At 34.0% G+C, this 23,700-nt stretch overlaps 1 protein-coding gene across 1 annotated transcript; it reads left to right on the top strand.

Moving 5' to 3' along the window:
• The first annotated feature begins 16,205 nt into the window (after window positions 1-16,205).
• Window positions 16,206-16,998, top strand: LOC141403258 (uncharacterized). The gene is made up of 2 exons (XM_073985444.1): window positions 16,206-16,305; window positions 16,526-16,998. The coding sequence occupies exons 1-2, from the start codon at window positions 16,206-16,208 to the stop codon at window positions 16,996-16,998; spliced, it is 573 nt and encodes a 190-aa protein (XP_073841545.1).
• Window positions 16,999-23,700: the final 6,702 nt, after the last annotated feature.

The following is a 23,700-nucleotide window of genomic DNA, read 5'->3' as shown; positions in this document are numbered from 1 at the left end:
CTCTTCGATATGTCCGATCCCTTGCCGTCATTTGAAACTTTGAAACCCATCAATAATGGCGAGGAAATGCTTTTACTTGTCATGAAACAAAGTCCAACTCGTGAAGAAAAACCAACGTCGGAAAGTGCTCCAAATGAAACCAATGCGTACGTAGAAGTGTCTCAAATAAATTCTTTCAAGTAGTGTAGTTTAGTTGTTCAGAAATAAAAGAGTGAAAAGAGAGGGAGAGAGAAACAGCAGACTCTTTAAAATATACAAACAACGGTACAAAATCTACGTTAGAGGTCAAAGCCGCCGGTGCGTAATTGGAAAGCCGTCGGATATCCAGCAAATCCATGAACTGATGGAAATACTATTTGAAGGCATTGGCTGTTTGTTATGAAGTCTAGTGGATTTTTAAAACTATTTTTAGGCTTCTTACAAAGGCTCGTGGATTTTTTAAAAAAAATATTTTTAAACTTTTAACCAAGGCTTGTGGATTCTTAAAAATATTTTTAGACATTTTACCAAGGCTCGTGGATTTTTAAAAATATTTTTAGAATTTTTACCAAGGCTCGTGGATTTTTAAAAATATTTTTAGAATTTTTACTAAGGCTCGTGGATTTTTAAAAATATTTTTAGAATTTTTACCAAGGCTCGTGGATTTTTAAACATATTTTTAGAATTTTTACCAAGGCTCGTGTATTTTTTAAAATATTTTTAGGCTTCTTACAAAGGCTCGTGGATTTTTAAAAATATTTTTGGGCTTCTTACAAATGCTCGTGGATTTTTAAAAATATTTTTAGACATTTTACCAAGGCTCGTGGATTTTTAAAAATATTTTTAGACTTTTTACCAAGGCTCGTGGATTTTTAAAAATATTTTAAGGCTTCTTACAAAGGCTCGTGGATTTTTTAAAAATTTTTTTAAGACGCTTACCAAGGCTCGTGGATTTTTAAAAATATTTTTAGGACTCTTACCAAGGCTCGTGGATTTTTAAAATTATTTTTAGGACACTTACCAAGGCTCGTGGATTTTTAAAAATATTTTTAGGACACTTACCAAGGCTCGTGGATTTTTAAAAATATTTTTAGGACAATTACCAAGGCTCGTGGATTTTTAAAAATATTTTTAGGACTCTTAACAAGGCTCGTGGATTTTTAAAAATATTTTTAGGACTCTTACCAAGGCTCGTGGATTTTTAAAAATATTTTTAGGACTCTTACCAAGGCTCGTGGATTTTTCAAATTATTTTTAGGACTCTTACCAAGGCTCGTGGATTTTTAAAAATATTTTTAGGACTCTTACCAAGGCTCGTGGATTTTTAAAATTAGTTTTAGGACTCTTACCAAGGTTCGTGGATTTTAAAAATTAGTTTTAGGACTCTTACCAAGGCTCGTGGATTTTTAAAAATATTTTTGGCGCTCTTGCCAAGGCTCGTGGATTTTTAAAAATATTTTTGGCGCTCTTGCCAAGGCTCGTGGATTTGTAAAAACATTTTTAAGCTTCTTAGAAAGGCTCGTGGATTTTTAAAAATATTTTTAGGGCAACTACCAAGGCTCGTGGATTTTTAAAAATATTTTTAGGGCAACTACCAAGGCTCGTGGATTTTTAAAAATATTTTTAGGGCAACTACCAAGGCTCGTGGATTTTTAAAAATATTTTTAGGCTTCTTACAAAGGCTCGTGGATTTTTTAAAATATTTTTAGGCTTCTCACAAAGGCTCGTGGATTTTTTAAAATATTTTTAGGCTTCTTACAAAGGCTCGTGGATTTTTAAAAATATTTTAGGCTTCTTACAAAGGCTCGTGGATTTTTAAAATATTTTTAAGCTTCTTACAAAGGCTCGTGGATTTTTAAAAATATTTTTAGGGCTACTACCAAGGCTCGTGGATTTTTAAAAATATTTTTAGGGCAACTACCAAGGCTCGTGGATTTTTAAAAATATTTTTAGGGCAACTACCAAGGCTCGTGGATTTTTAAAAATATTTTTAGGGCAACTACCAAGGCTCGTGGATTTTTAAAAATATTTTTAGGGCAACTACCAAGGCTCGTGGATTTTTAAAAATATTTTCAGGGCAACTACCAAGGCTCGTGGATTTTTAAAAATATTTTTAGGGCAACTACCAAGGCTCGTGGATTTTTAAAAATATTTTCAGGGCAACTACCAAGGCTCGTGGATTTTTAAAAATATTTTTAGGGCAACTACCAAGGCTCGTGGATTTTTAAAAATATTTTTAGGGCAACTACCCAGGCTCGTGGATTTTTAAAAATATTTTTAGGGCAACTACCAAGGCTCGTGGATTTTTAAAAATATTTTTAGGACAATTACCAAGGCTCGTGGATTTTTAAAAATATTTTTAGGACCCTTACCAAGGCTCGTGGATTTTTAAAAATATTTTTAAATGCTTACCAAGGCTCGTGGATTTTTAAAAATATTTTTAAATGCTTACCAAGGCTCGTGGATTTTTAAAAATATTTTTAGGACCCTTACCAAGGCTCGTGGATTTTTAAAAATATTTTTAGGACCATTACCAAGGCTCGTGGGTTTTTAAAAATATTTTTAGGACCCTTACCAAGGCTCGTTGATTTTTAAAAATATTTTTAGGACCCTTACCAAGGCTCGTGGATTTTTAAAAATATTTTTAAATGCTTACCAAGGCTCGTGGATTTTTAAAAATATTTTTAGGACCATTACCAAGGCTCGTGGATTTTTAAAAATATTTTTAGGCTTCTTACAAAGGCTCGTGGATTTTTAAAAATATTTTTAGGATGCTTACCAAGGCTCGTGGATTTTTAAAAATATTTTTAGGATGCTTAACAAGGCTCGTGGATTTTTAAAAATATTTTTAGGACCCTTACCAAGGCTCGTGGATATTAAAAAATATTTTTAGGACCCTTACCAAGGCTCGTGGATTTTAAAAAATATTTTTAGGACCCTTACCAAGGCTCGTGGATTTTAAAAAATATTTTTAGGACCCTTACCAAGGCTCGTGGATTTTTAAAATTATTTTTAGGATGTCTAACAAGGCTCGTGGATTTTTAAAAATATTTTTAGGATGCTTACCAAGGCTCGTGGATTTTTAAAAATATCTTTAGGTTTCTTACAAAGGCTCGTGGATTTTTTAAAATATTTTTAGGCTTCTTAGAAAGGATAGTGGATTTTTTTAAAATATTTTTAGGTTTCTTACAAAGGCTCGTGGATTTTTTAAAATATTTTTAGGCTTCTTACAAAGGCTCGTGGATTTTTTAAAATATTTTTAGGTTTCTTACAAAGGCTCGTGGATTTTTTAAAATATTTTTAGGCTTCTTACAAAGGATCGTGGATTTTTTAAAATATTTTTAGGCTTCTAACAAAGGCTAGTGGATTTTTTAAAATATTTTTAGGTTGCTTACCAAGGCTCGTGGATTTTTAAAAATATTTTTAGGATGTTTACCAAGGCTCGTGGATTTTTAAAAATATTTTTAGGATGCTTACCAAGGCTCGTGGATTTTTAAAAATATTTTTAGGATGATTACCAAGGCTCGTGGATTTTTAAAAATATTTTTAGGACGCTTACCATGGTTCGTGGATTTTTTAAAATATTTTTAGGACACTTACCAAGGCTCGTGGATTTTTAAAAATATTTTTAGGACACTTACCAAGGCTCGTGGATTTTTAAAAATATTTTTAGGACAATTACCAAGGCTCGTGGATTTTTAAAAATATTTTTAGGACTCTTAACAAGGCTCGTGGATTTTTAAAAATATTTTTAGGACTCTTACCAAGGCTCGTGGATTTTTAAAAATATTTTTAGGACTCTTACCAAGGCTCGTGGATTTTTCAAATTATTTTTAGGACTCTTACCAAGGCTCGTGGATTTTTAAAAATATTTTTAGGACTCTTACCAAGGCTCGTGGATTTTTAAAATTAGTTTTAGGACTCTTACCAAGGTTCGTGGATTTTAAAAATTAGTTTTAGGACTCTTACCAAGGCTCGTGGATTTTTAAAAATATTTTTGGCGCTCTTGCCAAGGCTCGTGGATTTTTAAAAATATTTTTGGCGCTCTTGCCAAGGCTCGTGGATTTGTAAAAACATTTTTAAGCTTCTTAGAAAGGCTCGTGGATTTTTAAAAATATTTTTAGGGCAACTACCAAGGCTCGTGGATTTTTAAAAATATTTTTAGGGCAACTACCAAGGCTCGTGGATTTTTAAAAATATTTTTAGGGCAACTACCAAGGCTCGTGGATTTTTAAAAATATTTTTAGGGCAACTACCAAGGCTCGTGGATTTTTAAAAATATTTTTAGGCTTCTTACAAAGGCTCGTGGATTTTTTAAAATATTTTTAGGCTTCTCACAAAGGCTCGTGGATTTTTTAAAATATTTTTAGGCTTCTTACAAAGGCTCGTGGATTTTTAAAAATATTTTTAGGCTTCTTACAAAGGCTCGTGGATTTTTAAAAATATTTTAGGCTTCTTACAAAGGCTCGTGGATTTTTAAAATATTTTTAAGCTTCTTACAAAGGCTCGTGGATTTTTAAAAATATTTTTAGGGCTACTACCAAGGCTCGTGGATTTTTAAAAATATTTTTAGGGCAACTACCAAGGCTCGTGGATTTTTAAAAATATTTTTAGGGCAACTACCAAGGCTCGTGGATTTTTAAAAATATTTTTAGGGCAACTACCAAGGCTCGTGGATTTTTAAAAATATTTTTAGGGCAACTACCAAGGCTCGTGGATTTTTAAAAATATTTTCCGGGCAACTACCAAGGCTCGTGGATTTTTAAAAATATTTTTAGGGCAACTACCAAGGCTCGTGGATTTTTAAAAATATTTTCAGGGCAACTACCAAGGCTCGTGGATTTTTAAAAATATTTTTAGGGCAACTACCAAGGCTCGTGGATTTTTAAAAATATTTTTAGGGCAACTACCCAGGCTCGTGGATTTTTAAAAATATTTTTAGGGCAACTACCAAGGCTCGTGGATTTTTAAAAATATTTTTAGGACAATTACCAAGGCTCGTGGATTTTTAAAAATATTTTTAGGACCCTTACCAAGGCTCGTGGATTTTTAAAAATATTTTTAGGACCCTTACCAAGGCTCGTGGATTTTTAAAAATATTTTTAGGACCCTTACCAAGGCTCGTGGATTTTTAAAAATATTTTTAAATGCTTACCAAGGCTCGTGGATTTTTAAAAATATTTTTAGGACCCTTACCAAGGCTCGTGGATTTTTAAAAATATTTTTAGGACCATTACCAAGGCTCGTGGATTTTTAAAAATATTTTTAGGACCCTTACCAAGGCTCGTTGATTTTTAAAAATATTTTTAGGACCCTTACCAAGGCTCGTGGATTTTTAAAAATATTTTTAAATGCTTACCAAGGCTCGTGGATTTTTAAAAATATTTTTAGGACCCTTACCAAGGCTCGTGGATTTTTAAAAATATTTTTAGGACCATTACCAAGGCTCGTGGATTTTTAAAAATATTTTTAGGCTTCTTACAAAGGCTCGTGGATTTTTAAAAATATTTTTAGGATGCTTACCAAGGCTCGTGGATTTTTAAAAATATTTTTAGGATGCTTAACAAGGCTCGTGGATTTTTAAAAATATTTTTAGGACCCTTACCAAGGCTCGTGGATATTAAAAAATATTTTTAGGACCCTTACCAAGGCTCGTGGATTTTAAAAAATATTTTTAGGACCCTTACCAAGGCTCGTGGATTTTAAAAAATATTTTTAGGACCCTTACCAAGGCTCGTGGATTTTTAAAATTATTTTTAGGATGTCTAACAAGGCTCGTGGATTTTTAAAAATATTTTTAGGATGCTTACCAAGGCTCGTGGATTTTTAAAAATATCTTTAGGTTTCTTACAAAGGCTCGTGGATTTTTTAAAATATTTTTAGGCTTCTTAGAAAGGATAGTGGATTTTTTTAAAATATTTTTAGGTTTCTTACAAAGGCTCGTGGATTTTTTAAAATATTTTTAGGCTTCTTACAAAGGCTCGTGGATTTTTTAAAATATTTTTAGGTTTCTTACAAAGGCTCGTGGATTTTTTAAAATATTTTTAGGCTTCTTACAAAGGATCGTGGATTTTTTAAAATATTTTTAGGCTTCTAACAAAGGCTAGTGGATTTTTTAAAATATTTTTAGGTTGCTTACCAAGGCTCGTGGATTTTTAAAAATATTTTTAGGATGTTTACCAAGGCTCGTGGATTTTTAAAAATATTTTTAGGATGCTTACCAAGGCTCGTGGATTTTTAAAAATATTTTTAGGATGATTACCAAGGCTCGTGGATTTTTAAAAATATTTTTAGGACGCTTACCATGGTTCGTGGATTTTTTAAAATATTTTTAGGACGCTTACCAAGGCTCGTGCATTTTTAAAAATATTTTTAGGACGCTTACCATGGCTCGTGGATTTTTTAAAATATTTTTAGGACGCTTACCAAGGCTCGTGCATTTTTAAAAATATTTTTAGGACACTTACTTATTTTTAGGCTTTTTACCAAGGCTCGTGGATTTTTAAAAATATTTTTGGGCTTCTTACCAAGGCTCGTGGATTTTTAAAAATATTTTTGGGCTTCTTACCAAGGCTCGTGGATTTTTAAAAATATTTTTGGGCTTCTTACCAAGGCTCGTGGATTTTTAAAAATATTTTTAGGAAGCTTACCAAGGCTCGTGGATTTTTAAAAATATTTTTAGGATGCTTACCAAGGATCGTGGATTTTTAAAAATATTTTTAGGATGCTTACCAAGGCTCGTGGATTTTTAAAAATATCTTTAGGTTTCTTACAAAGGCTCGTGGATTTTTTAAAATATTTTTAGGCTTCTTAGAAAGGATAGTGGATTTTTTTAAAATATTTTTAGGTTTCTTACAAAGGCTCGTGGATTTTTTAAAATATTTTTAGGCTTCTTACAAAGGCTCGTGGATTTTTTAAAATATTTTTAGGTTTCTTACAAAGGCTCGTGGATTTTTTAAAATATTTTTAGGCTTCTTACAAAGGATCGTGGATTTTTTAAAATATTTTTAGGCTTCTAACAAAGGCTAGTGGATTTTTTAAAATATTTTTAGGTTGCTTACCAAGGCTCGTGGATTTTTAAAAATATTTTTAGGATGTTTACCAAGGCTCGTGGATTTTTAAAAATATTTTTAGGATGCTTACCAAGGCTCGTGGATTTTTAAAAATATTTTTAGGATGATTACCAAGGCTCGTGGATTTTTAAAAATATTTTTAGGACGCTTACCATGGTTCGTGGATTTTTTAAAATATTTTTAGGACGCTTACCAAGGCTCGTGCATTTTTAAAAATATTTTTAGGACGCTTACCATGGCTCGTGGATTTTTTAAAATATTTTTAGGACGCTTACCAAGGCTCGTGCATTTTTAAAAATATTTTTAGGACACTTACTTATTTTTAGGCTTTTTACCAAGGCTCGTGGATTTTTAAAAATATTTTTGGGCTTCTTACCAAGGCTCGTGGATTTTTAAAAATATTTTTGGGCTTCTTACCAAGGCTCGTGGATTTTTAAAAATATTTTTGGGCTTCTTACCAAGGCTCGTGGATTTTTAAAAATATTTTTAGGAAGCTTACCAAGGCTCGTGGATTTTTAAAAATATTTTTAGGATGCTTACCAAGGATCGTGGATTTTTAAAAATATTTTTAGGATGCTTACCAAGGCTCGTGGATTTTTAAAAATATTTTTAGGATGCTTACCAAGGCTCGTGGATTTTTAAAAATATTTTTAGGATGCTTACCAAGGCTCGTGGATTTTTAAAAATATTTTTAGACATCTTACCAAGGCTCGTGGATTTTTAAAAATATTTTTAGACTTCTTACCAAGGCTCGTGGATTTATTTTTATTTACTGGACCAATAAAAAATCTTAGTTAATCAAAATATGAACGATAAATCTCCCAGCTGGAGTTCTGCTTTGCTACGAACATCCAAAAAACTCCCATTGAAAAAACCAACCAACGGCAATAAGTAATGGACCGCATGTGGTGTGGCAACATTTTGGAAACAAGGCATCAAAGCAATGTCCAAGCTATTGTTAAGGGGTGACAAAACGATCATATGAAATAACGTGTGCCAAAAGATCATAATCATGCAGACACAATTCAAAACATCATTATCATTTTTATGATGATGATTATCATAATAATAATCTACAATACAATGTCAAGTGGTACTCCATTCAAAAAATAAAATAACTTTGACAAATATGATGAACATCATCTATCCGATGACAAGGGATTTTTGTCAGAAGACAAGGGGGAGGAAAAGAGAACCAGGATGACTGCAGTGACTGCTATTGTTGTTGATGTTGTTGTTGAGGCTTTATGTCACTCATAATCGTTTATGATACATTTGTCCTGTCATCAGTAACAGAGTATGAAAAAAAATTAAAATATCCCTTCCCTGCTTTTCAAAACTTCATATGAAAGGGAACACTTTAAAAGGTTACAACACCCTTGACTGTGAATTACGCAGAACTCTGAATGACTGAACATTTTGGGAAGGGGGTGTAACAAATCCACCTACAGTTTAATTGTCACATAAAAATTGTTATGGAATTATGTGTTTCGCTTTCAAGGCGAAAAAAAGGATTTATAAATTTTTTCGGGCAACAAAATGTCAAGGGGAGGATGAGGGGAGGAAAAATGCATTGAGCTATACCTTTGTGTGTAGAAACTAAAACTGAACATTTAAAATATTATGGGAAAATTTGTTATAAAACACGCCTGGTGGGATGCCAGGACACTCGACGGGGTGGGTCCTTATGAAAGGGTAATTAATGTTGCTATTTTTATTTGGGAATATTTTATTTTTCTCCTCCCATAAACGTTTGTGGAGAGTTGAGTATTAGATATGTATCATTGTTAGGTAATCCTCGCCAGACAGAGGATTAACGGGAATATTTTGCATATTTATTATAACGAAATTTTGAATGATGCTGTCAGATTTGTCAATGTTACTCTTGACATGATCTTGATATACTAAAAAAAAATTAAAACGTTTTTAAATGATTTCGCCATAATGACAAAGGTTTTCTCATTGATTTATCAGAATAATTGTTTTTGAAATTTCTTTGGTTGATTCGAAAGGTGGAGGTCTCCCCAATATTTGCCTCATTAGTAGTTGAAAATCTGACCTATGCTTGCTCTCTTATATATGTATCTGAACTTTAAAAATTTATTATTTATAATTTTTGTTTTCTCTTAATTTCCAGCATGGATAATTTACACGATGTTACCTTCTTTCCCTTCGAGGCCCCTGAGGATGCCTTACGGGGATTATTGACACGCTGGAATCTGCTTCATATGCTGGACACATTGAAAGGTAACTAAACCGCCACTTTCTCTTCACTTGAAAAAAAAAAACTCAAATCCCATCTCCTCTTTAGGCGAAAACATGACCGTAGATGTTTTGAAAATTCTCAACACCGAGGAACTCAAGGAGCTAACACAGTCCTGGAAAATGGGTGATAGGATATTATTCAACTACCACTTCGAAAAATGGCGTGAGGAAATCAACTTACCCATAACAGTGAGAAAAACCCATAGCCCCCTGCCAGAACAGCAACTTGCCACCGCAATACCCCATGAAAATTCCGACTTCCTCACAATACACATGCCTCCCTCATCGTTGAATAATTTAACACCCCATTCTACGGGATCACGATCACCCAGTAATCGTTCCCTCCACTCTGTGGATACCTCCCCTGAAACGGCAGAAAAACAACGCATCACTGTAGCAGAGATACTCTCCTCTCATCACAATGGGCATCGCATTATGGAGGCGTATAAGAAAAATAAACGTCTCAATGAGGAGCAACGCAATTTAATTATTACCATGATTGGCAGTTACTTTGACCAACGTAGCTATCACATGTCCCTGCAGACAAGCTATCGCCTGGAAAAGGAAATTCTTGCAATGTTCCCCACAGAGAAGGTGGAATTTTATCGCACCGAAAGAAGAGGCAGGATTTATACGAAATATCAAAATATAAAGAAGTCATCGAGAGTCTTTTCGGATGATGAGAGCGCAGAGGGCGGTGGTGCTATGGGCCCCAAATCACCAAAAATCCAAAAAGTTGGTAAGTAAATAAAAGGTAGGTTTCTGAACAGAGAAAACTTATGAAGTGTTTAAAAGAGATTTTAAAGGATTTTTAAGGCAACAAAATAAAACAGCAAAGGTTTGCAAAGGCTCGCGGAATTTTAAATATATTTTTATGCTGCTTACGGAGGCTCGTGGATTTTTAAAAATATTTTTAGGCTGCCTACAGAGGCTCGTGGATTTTTAAAAATATTTTTAGGCAGCTTACAGAGGCTCGTGTATTTTTAAAAATATTTTTAGGCCGCTTACAGAGGCTCGCGGATTTTAAAAATATTTTTAGGCTGCTTACAGAGGCACGTGGATTTTTAAAAATATTTTTAGGCTGCTTACAGAGGCTCGTGGATTTGTAAAAATATTTTTAGGCCGTTTAGAGAGGCTCGGGGATTTTTAAAAATTATTTTAGATCGCTTACAGAGGCTCGTGGATTTTTAAAAATATTTTTAGGCCGCTTAAAGAGGCTCGCGGATTTCAAAAATATTTTAAGGCCGCTAACAGAGGCTCGTGGATTTTTAAAAATTTTTTAGGTCGCTTACAGAGGCTCGTGGATTTTTAAAAATATTTTTAGGCCGCTTACAGAGGCTCGTGGATTTTTAAAAATATTTTTAGGCCGTTTACAGAGGCTCGTGGATTTTTAAAAATATTTTTAGGTCGCTTACAGAGGCTCGTGGATTTTTAAAAATATTTTTAGGCCGCTTACAGAGGCTCGTGGATTTTTAAAAATATTTTTAGGCTGCTTACAGAGGCTCGTGGATTTTTTAAAATATTTTTAGGCTGCTTACAGAGGCTCGTGGATTTTTAAAAATATTTTTTGGGTACTTACAAAGACCCGTGGATTTTTAAAAATATTTTTAGGCTGCTTACAGAGGCTCGTGGATTTTTAAAAATATTTTTAGGCTGCTTACAGAGGCTCGTGGATTTTTAAAAATATTTTTAGGCTGCTTACAGAGGCTCGTGGATTTTTAAAAATATTTTTAGGCTGCCTACTGAGGCTCGTGGATTTTTAAAAATATTTTTAGGCTGCTTACAGAGATTCGTGGATTTTTAAAAATATTTTTAGGCTGCATACAGAGGCTCGTGGATTTTTAAAAATATTTTTAGGCTGCTTACAGAGGCTCGTGGATTTTTAAAAATATTTTTAGGCTGCTTACAGAGGCTAGTGGATTTTTAAAAATATTTTTAGGCTGCTTACAGAGGCTAGTGGATTTTTAAAAATATTTTTAGGCTGCTTACAGAGGCTCGTGGATTTTTAAAAATATTTTTAGGCTGCTTACAGAGGCTCGTGGATTTTTAAAAATATTTTTAGGCTGCTTACAGAGGCTCGTGGATTTTTAAAAATATTTTTAGGCTGCTTACAGAGGCTCGTGGATTTTTAAAAATATTTTTAGGCTGCTTACAGAGGCTCGTGGATTTTTAAAAATATTTTTAGACTGCTTACAGAGGCTCGTGGATTTTTAAAAATATTTTTAGGCTGCTTACAGAGGCTCGTGGATTTTTAAAAATATTTTTAGGCTGCTTACAGAGGCTCGTGGATTTTTAAAAATATTTTTAGGCTGCTTACAGAGGCTCGTGGATTTTTAAAAATATTTTTAGGCTGCTTACAGAGGCTCGTGGATTTTTAAAAATATTTTTAGGCTGCTTACAGAGGCTCGTGGATTTTTAAAAATATTTTTAGGCTGCTTACAGAGGCTCGTGGATTTTTAAAAATATTTTTAGGCTGCTTACAGAGGCTCGTGGATTTTTAAAAATATTTTTAGGCTGCTTACAGAGGCTCGTGGATTTTTAAAAATATTTTTAGGCTGCTTACAGAGGCTCGTGGATTTTTAAAAATATTTTTAGGCTGCTTACAGAGGCTCGTGGATTTTTAAAAATATTTTTAGGCTGCTTACAGAGGCTCGTGGATTTTTAAAAATATTTTTAGGCTGCTTACAGAGGCTCGTGGATTTTTAAAAATATTTTTAGGCTGCTTACAGAGGCTCGTGGATTTTTAAAAATATTTTTAGGCTGCTTACAGAGGCTCGTGGATTTTTAAAAATATTTTTAGGCTGCTTACAGAGGCTCGTGGATTTTTAAAAATATTTTTCAGCTTCTTACAAAGGCTCGTGGATTTTTAAAAATATTTTTCAGCTTCTTACAAAGGCTCGTGGATTTTTAAAAATATTTTTCAGCTTCTTACAAAGGCTCGTGGATTTTTAAAAATATTTTTAGGCTGCTTACTGAGGCTCGTGGATTTTTAAAAATATTTTTAGGCTGCTTACAGAGATTCGTGGATTTTTAAAAATATTTTTAGGCTGCATACAGAGGCTCGTGGATTTTTAAAAATATTTTTAGGCTGCTTACAGAGGCTCGTGGATTTTTAAAAATATTTTTAGGCTGCTTACAGAGGCTAGTGGATTTTTAAAAATATTTTTAGGCTGCTTACAGAGGCTAGTGGATTTTTAAAAATATTTTTAGGCTGCTTACAGAGGATCGTGGATTTTTAAAAATATTTTTAGGCTGCTTACAGAGGCTCGTGGATTTTTAAAAATATTTTTAGGCTGCTTACAGAGGCTCGTGGATTTTTAAAAATATTTTTAGGCTGCTTACAGAGGCTCGTGGATTTTTAAAAATATTTTTAGGCTGCTTACAGAGGCTCGTGGATTTTTAAAAATATTTTTAGACTGCTTACAGAGGCTCGTGGATTTTTAAAAATATTTTTAGGCTGCTTACAGAGGCTCGTGGATTTTTAAAAATATTTTTAGGCTGCTTACAGAGGCTCGTGGATTTTTAAAAATATTTTTAGGCTGCTTACAGAGGCTCGTGGATTTTTAAAAATATTTTTAGGCTGCTTACAGAGGCTCGTGGATTTTTAAAAATATTTTTAGGCTGCTTACAGAGGCTCGTGGATTTTTAAAAATATTTTTAGGCTGCTTACAGAGGCTCGTGGATTTTTAAAAATATTTTTGGGCTTCTTACAAAGGCTCGTGGAATTTTAAAAATATTTTTAGGCTTCTTACAAAGGCTCGTGGATTTTTAAAAATATTTTTAGGCTCGTGGATTTTTAAAAATATTTTTAGGCTTCTTACAAAGGCTCGTGGATTTTTAAAAATATTTTTGGGCTTCTTACAAAGAATCGTGGATTTTTAAAAATATTTTTCAGATTCTTACAAAGGCTCGTGGATTTTTAAAAATATTTTTCAGCTTCTTACAAAGGCTCGTGGATTTTTAAAAATATTTTTCAGCTTCTTACAAAGGCTCGTGGATTTTTAAAAATATTTTTGGGCTTCTTACAAAGGCTCGTGGATTTTTAAAAATATTTTGCAGCTTCTTACAAAGTCTCGTGGATTTTTAAAAATATTTTTCAGCTTCTTACAAAGGCTCGTGGATTTTTAAAAATATTTTTAGGCTGCTTACTGAGGCTCGTGGATTTTTAAAAATATTTTTAGGCTGCTTACTGAGGCTCGTGGATTTTTAAAAATATTTTTAGGCTGCTTACTGAGGCTCGTGGCTTTTTAAAAATATTTTAAGGACTCATGCAGAGGCTCGTGGATTTTTAAAAATATTTTTAGGCTGCTTACTGAGGCTCGTGGATTTTTAAAAATATTTTAAGGACTCATGCAGAGGCTCATGGAGTTTTAAAAATATTTTTGGTGCTCTTCTCAAGGCTCCTGGATTTTTAAAAATATTTTTGGCTTTTTACAAAGGCTCGTGAATTTCTAAAAATATTTTGTGTGCTCTTCTCAAAGCTCTTTCGGTGCTCTTTTGAAAATATTTTTAGGCTGCTTACAAAGGCTCGTGGATTTTTAAAAATATTTTTAGGCCGCTTACAGAGGCTCGTGGATTTTTAAAAATATTTTTAGGCCGCTTACCGAGGCTCGTGGATTTCTAAAAATATTTTTAGGCCGCTTACAGAGGCTCGTGGATTTTTAAAAATATTTTTAGGCCGCTTACAGAGGCTCGTGGATTTTTAAAAATATTTTTAGGCCGCTTACAGAGGCTCGTGGATTTTTAAAAATATTTTTAGGCCGCTTACAGAGGCTCGTGGATTTTTAAAAATATTTTTAGGCCGCTTACAGAGGCTCGTGGATTTTTAAAAATATTTTTAGGCCGCTTACAGAGGCTCGTGGATTTTTAAAAATATTTTTAGGCCGCTTACAGAGGCTCGTGGATTTTTAAAAATATTTTTAGGCCGCTTACAGAGGCTCGTGGATTTTTAAAAATATTTTTAGGCCGCTTACAGAGGCTCGTGGATTTTTAAAAATATTTTTAGGCCGCTTACAGAGGCTCGTGGATTTTTAAAAATATTTTTAGGCCGCTTACAGAGGCTCGTGGATTTTTAAAAATATTTTTAGGCCGCTTACAGAGGCTCGTGGATTTTTAAAAATATTTTTAGGCCGCTTACAGAGGCTCGTGGATTTTTAAAAATATTTTTAGGCCGCTTACAGAGGCTCGTGGATTTTTAAAAATATTTTTAGGCCGCTTACAGAGGCTCGTGGATTTTTAAAAATATTTTTAGGCCACTTACAGAGGCTCGTGGATTTTTAAAAATATTTTTAGGCTGCTTACAGAGGCTCGTGGATTTTTAAAAATATGTTTAGGCCGCTTACAGAGGCTCGCGGATTTTAAAAATATTTTTAGGCCGCTTACAGAGGCTCGTGGATTTTTAAAAATTATTTTAGGCCGCTTACAGAGGCTAGTGGATTTTTAAAAATATTTTTAGGCCGCTTACAGAGGCTCGTGGATTTTTAAAAATATTTTAGGCCGCTTACAGAGGCTCGTGGATTTTTAAAAATATTTTTAGGCTGCTTACAGAGGCTCGTGGATTTTTAAAAATATTTTTAGGCTGCTTACAGAGGCTCGTGGATTTTTAAAAATATTTTTAGGCTGCTTACAGAGGCTCGTGGATTTTTAAAAATATTTTTAGGCTGCTTACAGAGGCTCGTGGATTTTTAAAAATATTTTTAGGCTGCCTACAGAGGCTCGTGGATTTTTAAAAATATTTTTAGGATGCCTACAGAGGCTCGTGGATTTTTAAAAATTTTTTTAGGATGCCTACAGAGGCTCGTGGATTTTTGAAAATATTTTTAGGCTGCCTACAGAGGCTCGTGGATTTTTAAAAATATTTTTAGGCTGCCTACAGAGGCTCGTGGATTTTTAAAAATATTTTTAGGCTGCCTACAGAGGCTCGTGGATTTTTAAAAATATTTTTAGGCTGCCTACAGAGGCTCGTGGATTTTTAAAAATATTTTTTGGCTGCCTACAGAGGCTCGTGGATTTTTAAAAATATTTTTAGGCTGCTCACAGAGGCTCGTGGATTTTTAAAAATATTTTTAGGCTGCTTACAGAGGCTCGTGGATTTTTTAAAATATTTTTAGGGCTCCTCCCAAGGCTCGTGGATTTTTTAAAATATTTTTAGGGCTCCTTCCAAGGCTCGCGGATTTCTAAAAATATTTTTAGGGCTCTTCTCAAGTCTCGTGTATTTTTAAACATATTTTTAGGGCTCTTCTCAAGGCTCGTGGATTTTTACAAATATTTTTAGGGCTCTTCTCAAGGCTCGTGGATTTTTAAAAATATTTTTAGGGCTCTTCTCAAGGCTCGTGGATTTTTACAAATATTTTTAGGGCTCTTCCCAAGGCTCGTGGGTTTTTCAAAATATTTTAGGCGCTTAAAAATCCTTTAAAAATATAGCTCAAAACTAAATTTAAACATTATGCCTAAATTGTTCCTCTTTTTAATTAATTTCTTTCCATAGTACCTGAACAAGATGCCTCCGCCTGGGTTCATACGTTAAAGTATGCAAATTTAACATCGGTGGAATTTGACATAACCTGGCAGGCCTGTAGCAATTATCGCATTAATCAAATATTCAATGAATGTCAAAACATCACCGATATCTTAACAAAGTGGCCGCAGTACCTCAGACCTGAAGGATATAAATTGGTAAGTAATGGACATTTAAAGGAGGTAAACTCAATCGGTGGATGTGGGGGTTTATTTTTTTTATAAGGTTTCTTTTCTTTTTTTTTCGAAATAAAAAAAAAAATATTTTAGTCGAACAATTAATAAATTATATTTTTAATATTTTTCCAGATCGATAAAGATTTCAATGAACTTTTCAAAAACTATGACAACATCAACAATTGGAATGGTAAAATGCAGAAGCTGTGTAGATTTCTAAAGAAATTCAAAAATGTCAGAGATGCCTCGAATAAGAAAATACTGGAATCGATATTGGATAAACATGTTACAGATGGTAAGTGTGGCCAAAAAACAAGAAGAAGGCCCCACTTTTTAATATTTTTGTAAAAGATGGTTCAGAAGCTGAGAAAAAAGAAAAATACAAATTTTACTTTCCTAAAATTTTTATAAAAAAAAAAATTAAAATTTTTTTATAATTATTTCCATTTTATTAGCTGTCATGGTCTAGGAAGTTGTATTGATTAATTTTGTATTTCCTTCTTTATCTCCCCCAGATCCCGATGTCTTTGCCCTGAAAACTTTGTGGTGCCTGCACTCATATCTCCACCCCACATCACGTTTTGTGCGACGCGATGCAAATGGCAATAAAAATATACAACGTTTCACGGTCAAAGATTCTCAAGAATCTTTCCTCTACGTGGATCTTACCATACAAGGACTGGAGAAACACATTGAATCGCTACTGCAGAGAGGTGAAAGCATCCAACCCTTCATTTTGGCTGTGGGTGATTCAACATTTTCCACCATTGAACAGTGTTTTGTTTATTTAGATGGAAATTTGATTGCATTTGATAATTTCCTCAAGGCTTTAGATATTTGTTTTAAATCATTTCATTTATTTAATTTACAATATCCCAAGGCCTCAGATCCTTTTTGGACTTTTGTTGAGGCTTACTTTTATGATATTGATACCGGATCAAAGAAAAGTTATAAAATTAATACCCTGCTGCAGGAATTGAAAGATTAGTTTGGACGTGAGAAATTCTTCGGTGATAAAAGTGTAAAAATATTTGTTGTATATTTAATATTATGTAAATATAAATTTTTGTATATAAAATAGTTAGAATAATGAATTTTATATTTAAGAGTTTTAATATTGCAACATTTAAAATGAAATATAAATGAAAAATAAAAATATTTTTGGGTTCTTACAAAGGCTCGTGTATTTTTAAAAATATTTTTGGCCTCCTATAAAGGCTCGAGGATTTTTTTTTAATATTTTTGGCTTGCTATAAAGGCTCGTGGATTTTTAAAAATATTTTTAGGGCTCTTGTAGAGGCTCGTGGATTTTTAAAAATATTTTTAGGGCTCTTGTAGAGGCTCGTGGATTTTTAAAAATATTTTTAGGGCTCTTGTAGAGGCTCGTGGATTTTTAAAAAATTTTTAGGGCTCTTGTAGAGGCTCGTGGATTTTTAAAAAATTTTTAGGGCTCTTGTAGAGGCTCGTGGATTTTTAAAAATATTTTTAGGGCTCTTGTAGAGGCTCGTGGATTTTTAAAAATATTTTTAGGGCTCATGTAGAGGCTCGCGGATTTTTAAAAATATTTTTAGGCCACTTGTAGAGTTTCTTGGATTTTTAAAAATATTTTTAGGGCTCTTGTAGAGTCTCGTGGATTTTTAAAAATATTTTTAGGGCTCTTGTAGAGGCTCGTGGATTTTTAAAAATATTTTTAGGGCTCTTGTAGAGGCTCGTGGATTTTTAAAAATATTTTTAGGGCTCTTGTAGAGGCTCGTGGATTTTTAAAAATATTTTTAGGGCTCTTGTAGAGGCTCGTGGATTTTTAAAAATATTTTTTGGCCTACTATAAAGGCTCGTGGATTTTTAAAAATATTTTTTGGCCTACTATAAAGGCTCGTGGATTTTTAAAAATATTTTTAGTGCTCTTGTAGAGGCTCGTGGATTTTTAAAAATATTTTTAGGGCTCTTGTAGAAGCTCGTGGATTTTTAAAAATATTTTTAGGGCTCTTGTAGAGGCTCGTGGATTTTTAAAAATATTTTTTGGCCTACTATAAAGGCTCGTGGATTTTTAAAAATATTTTTTGGCCTACTATAAAGGCTCGTGGATTTTTAAAAATATTTTTGGGCTCCTTACAAATGCTCGTGGATTTTTAAAAATATTTTTAGGGCTCTTGTAGAGGCTCGTGGATTTTTAAAAATATTTTTGGGCTCCTTACAAATGCTCGTGGATTTTTAAAAATATTTTTAGGCCTCTTGTAGAGGCTCGTGGATTTTTAAAAATATTTTTAGGGCTCTTGTAGAGGCTCGTGGATTTTTAAAAATATTTTTAGGACTCTTGTAGAGGCTCGTGGATTTTTAAAAATATTTTTGGGCTTCTTACAAAGGCTCGTGGATTTAAAAAAAAATTATGACAAATAGTCTATCTTATATTCATTATAAATATTTTCGTTCATTTCATCTTCTACTGTCCATTTATTAATTTTTTGTTTATAAATTATAAATGATTTAGCATAATTTATGAATAATGTGTGTGGAAGCTTCCTCCCGAAAACAGTTTCCATAAAACCAAGTTTCTTTTAAACGACCTCCAGAACGCATTCAATAAGAAACCGAAAGTTATAAATTGATTTCGACAAGCCAATGTGTCATCCATAATAAATGGGGGGTTTTGGCAAAAGTGAAAAGTTTTCTTGTGTAAACGCACACATCCAAGGCAGCAGGAGTTCGCATACACCACAACTTAACTGAACTATAAAAACATAATTTTTCTTCTTTTTATTTAAATAAAGATGAAGATAATTTAGCAAAGTTCTTGTAGTTGTTATCACCATCAAGGAAAAACAAATACCAAAGAAAGAACAGTGTTGTTGTTGTTTTTACAAGGACGAAGGACTATTTAATAGCAGCAACTGTTAATGATTTATGTAATTTTTTGTTTTAGGTAAATAAATACGACCCAAATAAACCTATTCTATACCTATGTATATCTGAGTGTTGCCGTTTTTAAGTTTAGAATAGACTTGCCCATGGAAAAATTATATCATCTGGACAATAAAAGCAAGCTCCACAATGTTCTTAAGTGACACTGCTGATGCTTAGCCTCTTTGGAACAATTCCCCTTTTTGTTTAAAATTCCTGAAATATGGCAACTCTTTTTTACCAGAGGTACAAAGACTTGTTATATGCCTTCGTGATTTCTACATCTTCCTCTTGGAATAGTTTGTGCTGTATGATCAACGACAATGAACGGAACGGAAGTTATCTCTTTTAAAATGACACCGCTGCCAAAGTTTACCTGCGGTAATGGGTCACACAACGGATATTCAAGGACTAATGCATGCATAAATTTTCTCCGGGCTCATGTGTTTGTGTGTGTGCAAATGAGTTGCTGTTTGATTTGCATAAATTGTGCATTATTTATTAGAATGTGTGTTATTCTAGATGTATGTGTGAGTGTATGTAAGTTGGCAGAATCCTACAATACCATTCTAAACCCATATTGGGGTGGAAAGAAGCAAATGTAAAGGAGTCGATCATCATTAAAGGAGGTGAATGTAATGCTAAATGATCGAGTTTAAAGGTGTAAATGTTCATATTTTAGATAATGGCTTGTGTTTAAAAATATCTTATGTTATTTTTAGAATATATTTTATGTCCGGAAGGTGATCACTAATTATTTCCAATTATATGTACAACAAGTGACAGCCAATTTTTTTTTCTATTGACACTTGTCGAGCTTTAACGGGTGATCTCCAATTGCAATTTCTATCTTTGAGTGTTGCCTTTAAAAATCCAAGTTTTAATTCGTTCCACCCTAGCGTTTTAATACCTTTGTAAATGCATAAATGAACAACAGCACCATTTTATGATATGGCAGTTCAGAGTGGGTATAAAAAGTTAAGTGCAGTTTTATGCACAGTTTGCCAAGCCACTCACTCAAAACTAGCGATTCTGCCACTTAAACGCTTAGCTACGACGTTGAATATATGGGTTGTTCCATATTAGCTTCGTCAATGAAAAAGGGATAAAATTTATTGCTCTGTTTCAAAACCTGCAAGGACCTGCGATTCTAGAAGTTTTTGACATATTTATAAAGAAAACAATTTCAAAACTTAAAATATAGTTGACTCTTGCAGGTTCAGGAACAGAGCATAAATTAATTTTCGAACTTTTGTTGCCATAAATGACCTGCAAAATCTCTTCTGTTGCTGGAAGACCTGTGAATGATTTGCCTGTCTCTAGAAGACCTCAAAAATATTGTCTGTCTCGATAACCCCTGTGAAAGTCTTCTGTCAAGAGAAGACCTGGAAAAGATATCCTTTATCTAGAAAGTCCTGAAATGGTCTTCTGCATCTAGACGAACGATGGGAGGTATTCTGCCTAGTCCTGTAAAAGGTCCTCTATCTAAAAAATATAAAAACATTTATAGACTACCTGTGTAAAATCGTCTGTCGAGAGAATATCTGTCAAAAGGCCAGTACAAGTCTTCTGTCTCCAAATGAAATATAAATTGTCTTCTTCCTAGAGAAAATAGTCGACTGTTTCTGAAAGTAAAAGGTCTCTGTCTTTATAAAACCCTTAAAATCCTTTTAGGCTACCTGCGTGAAGTCTTCTGCCTGTAGCCGACCGAACGTTTTCTGTCTGTGAAAGACCTTCTGCCAGTAAAAGGTCTTCTGTCTTTTAAAAGGTTGTAAGTCGTCTTCTGTTCCTAGACGTTTCTAGACTACCTGTGTAATATCTTCAATCTAGAGAATACCTGTATCATCTGCCCACAGAATATCTGTAAATGGTATTATGGTTGGTATAAAGAGATAAAAGAACTAATAATGGTATTCTTCTCTAGAAGACCTGACTGTCGACATGTTGTTTGTCTTGAGAACATCTGTAAAAAGGCTTTTGCTTAGAGAAGACCTGGGAAAGATCTCCTTTCTTTAGAAGATCTGGAAATCGTTTTCTGTCTGTGAAAGATATTCTGCCAAGATAGGGCCCACGAATGGTCTTCTGCCTAGAGAAGACCTGTAAAAGGTCTTCTGTCTCTAGATTACCTGTGTATGGTAGTTTACCTGTATGAGTCCTATGAAAGGAGTTTTGTCTGTGAAAGATCTTCTACCTGGTCTTCTGTCTATTAATACCTGTAAATGGTTTTCTGTTTCTACACTACCTGTGTAAAGTTTTCTCATTGAATACCCGTGAAAGGTATTCTGCTCAGAGAATATCTGTAAAGTCTTCGTCTTATAAATGGTCTTCGGCCTAGATGAGACCTATGAAAAGTCTTCTTTCTCTAGAAGACGTGGAAATGGTCATCTGAATATAGAAACCCTCAGAAATGTTGTCGTTCTTAAGAAGACCTGTGAAAAGTATTCAGCCTAGAGAAGGCATGGAAAACATCTCATTTCTCTAGAAGACCTGGTAACGGTCTTCTGTCTCTAGCAAAACTGTGAAAGATATTCTGTAGAATACATTTTACAGGCCTACTCCCTCAGAAGGCCTTTTGAAGGTCTTCTGATTTTCTCGCTATATAAAAACTCGAAGTTACTTAAATTTCTTCTGTTCATAGGAAAGCTGTTGGAAGAACTCTGTCCTTAGAAGATCTGTTATCTGCGTGCCTATTAAAATCGTTGAAAAGCCATAAAGAACCTGCAAAATCTCTTCTGTTGCTGGAAGACCTCTGATTGATTTGATGTCTGTGGAGGACATGTCAAAGGTCTTTCGGAACATCTTCAGCCTCTAAAAGGTATTTTACCTAAACAAAGCTCGAACATGACTTTTGTCTTTAGAAGACCTTTAAAAGATCTTCTGTGTCTAGAGGAACTGCAAATAGTTTTCTGCTTACAGACGTCTCCAATATACTAAAAATATCTCTTGTCTTTAGAAGACCTGGAAAAGGTCATTTGTCTCTAGAGAGAAAGGTTGTCCTGTAAAATCTATTAACAGCTTTCTAAACTACCTGTGTAAGTTCTTCTGCCTGTAGGAAAAATATAAAAGATCCCCTGCCAAGAGTAAACCTGTGAAATATCTTCTGCCCAGAAAATATGTGCAAAAGGTATTCTATTTTTAAAATACCTGCAAATGTCTTCTGCCTAGAGAAGTGCTGTGAAAGGTCTACTGTCTCTAGAAGACCTCAAAAATATTGTCTGTCTCGAGAAACCTTGTGAAAGTCTTCTGTTAAGAGATTTCCTGGAAAAGATAGCCTTTATTTAGAATGTCCTGAAATGGTCTTCTGTATCTAGAAGAACGGTGAGAGGTATTCTGCCCTGAGAAGGCCTACCAATGGTCTTCTGCCTAGTCCTGTAAAAGGCCCTCTATCTAAAAAAACTGTAGAAACCTTTATAGACTATGTCATCTATTTCTATACTACCTGTGTAAAATCTTCTGCCTGGGGAATATCTGTCAAAAGGTATTCTGTCTTCAAAAGACCAGTAAACGTCTTCTATCTCCAAATGAACTATAAATGATCTTCTGCCTATAGAAGTCCTAAAAATAGCCACTGTTTCTCGAAGTAAAATATCTTCTGTCTTTATAAACCCTTAAAATCCTTCTAGATTGCCTGTGTGATGTCTTCTGCCTGTAGCAGACCTATGAAAGCTTTCTGCCTGGAGGAGGCCTATGAAAGGTATTTTGTCTGTGAAAGACCTTCTACCTGTAAAAGGCCTTCTGTCTTTTAAAAGGCTGTGAATCGTCTTCTGTTTCTAAACTACCTGTGTAAAGTCTTCTGTCTAGAGAATACCTGTGGAAGGTCATCTGCCCAGAGAGTATTTGTAAATGGTATTCTGGTTGGTATACAGACCTAAAAGAACTATTAATGGTATTCTGCATAGAGAAGATTTTTGAAAGATATTCTTTCTCTAGAAGACCTAAAGACCTATTACGACTCTAGAAAATGTCGAAATGTTGTTGGTCTTGAGAACGCCTGTAAAAAGGCTTTTGCTTAGAGAAGACCTGGGAAAGATCTCCTCTCTTTAGAAGATCTGGAAATGGTTTTCTGTCTGTGAAAGATATTCCGCCAAGAGAGGGCCCACGATTGGTCTTCTGCCTAGAGAAGACTTGTAGAAGACCTAGAGAAGGTATTCTGCTCAGAGAATATCTGTTAAAGTCTTCTGTCACTAAATACTACTATAAATTGTCTTCTGCCTAGAGAAGACCTGCAAAAGGCCTTCTGTCTCCAGATTACGTGCGTATGGTACTTTACCTGTAGGAGTCCTACGAAAGGTCTTTTGCCTGTGAAAGACTTTCTACCTGGTCTTCTGTTCTGAAATAGGCGTCAGTTTCTGGAAGTAAAAGGTCTTCTGTCTTTATATATAATTGTTCCACAAACATCCCATAAGGGACAAGGGAGACTTCTCTCATATCAATTAGTGCACCCCGAATGATATTAGCTCAATGATATGGGACCTACAGTTTATCGCCGAGTCCGAACGGCGTGTCTTACGACACCACTTGTAGAGAAGTTATACATGGCTGAAATACTCAGGAAATGTCGCCAACATTACTGAGGGGTATTCTGTCTTTATAAACCCTTAAAATCCTTCTAGACTACCTGCGTGAAGACTTCTGCCTGTAGCAGACCTATGAAAGTTTTCTGCCTGTAGGAGATCTGTGAAAGGTCTACTGTCTGTGAAAGACCGTGTACCTGTAAAAGGTCTTCTGTCGTTTAGAAGGCTTAAATCGTCTTCTGTTCCTAGACTACCTGTGTGAAGTCATCTGCCTAGAG

Source organism: Musca autumnalis, unplaced genomic scaffold, assembly GCF_047663935.1.
Source record: "Musca autumnalis isolate F117 unplaced genomic scaffold, ASM4766393v1 scaffold_4, whole genome shotgun sequence".
Taxonomy (NCBI): domain Eukaryota; kingdom Metazoa; phylum Arthropoda; class Insecta; order Diptera; family Muscidae; genus Musca; species Musca autumnalis.
Note: the sequence above shows the minus strand (reverse complement) of the source record. Positions and strands in the feature narration are given on the sequence as shown.

Excerpts from the sequence above, each read along its gene's own strand:
- LOC141403258 (XM_073985444.1), top strand. The coding sequence starts at position 16,206 with ATGCAGAAGCTGTGTAGATTTCTAAAGAAATTCAAAAATGTCAGAGAT. Across the intron at positions 16,306-16,525 it reads GGATAAACATGTTACAGATG|ATCCCGATGTCTTTGCCCTG; the intron begins GTAAGTGTGGCC and ends TATCTCCCCCAG.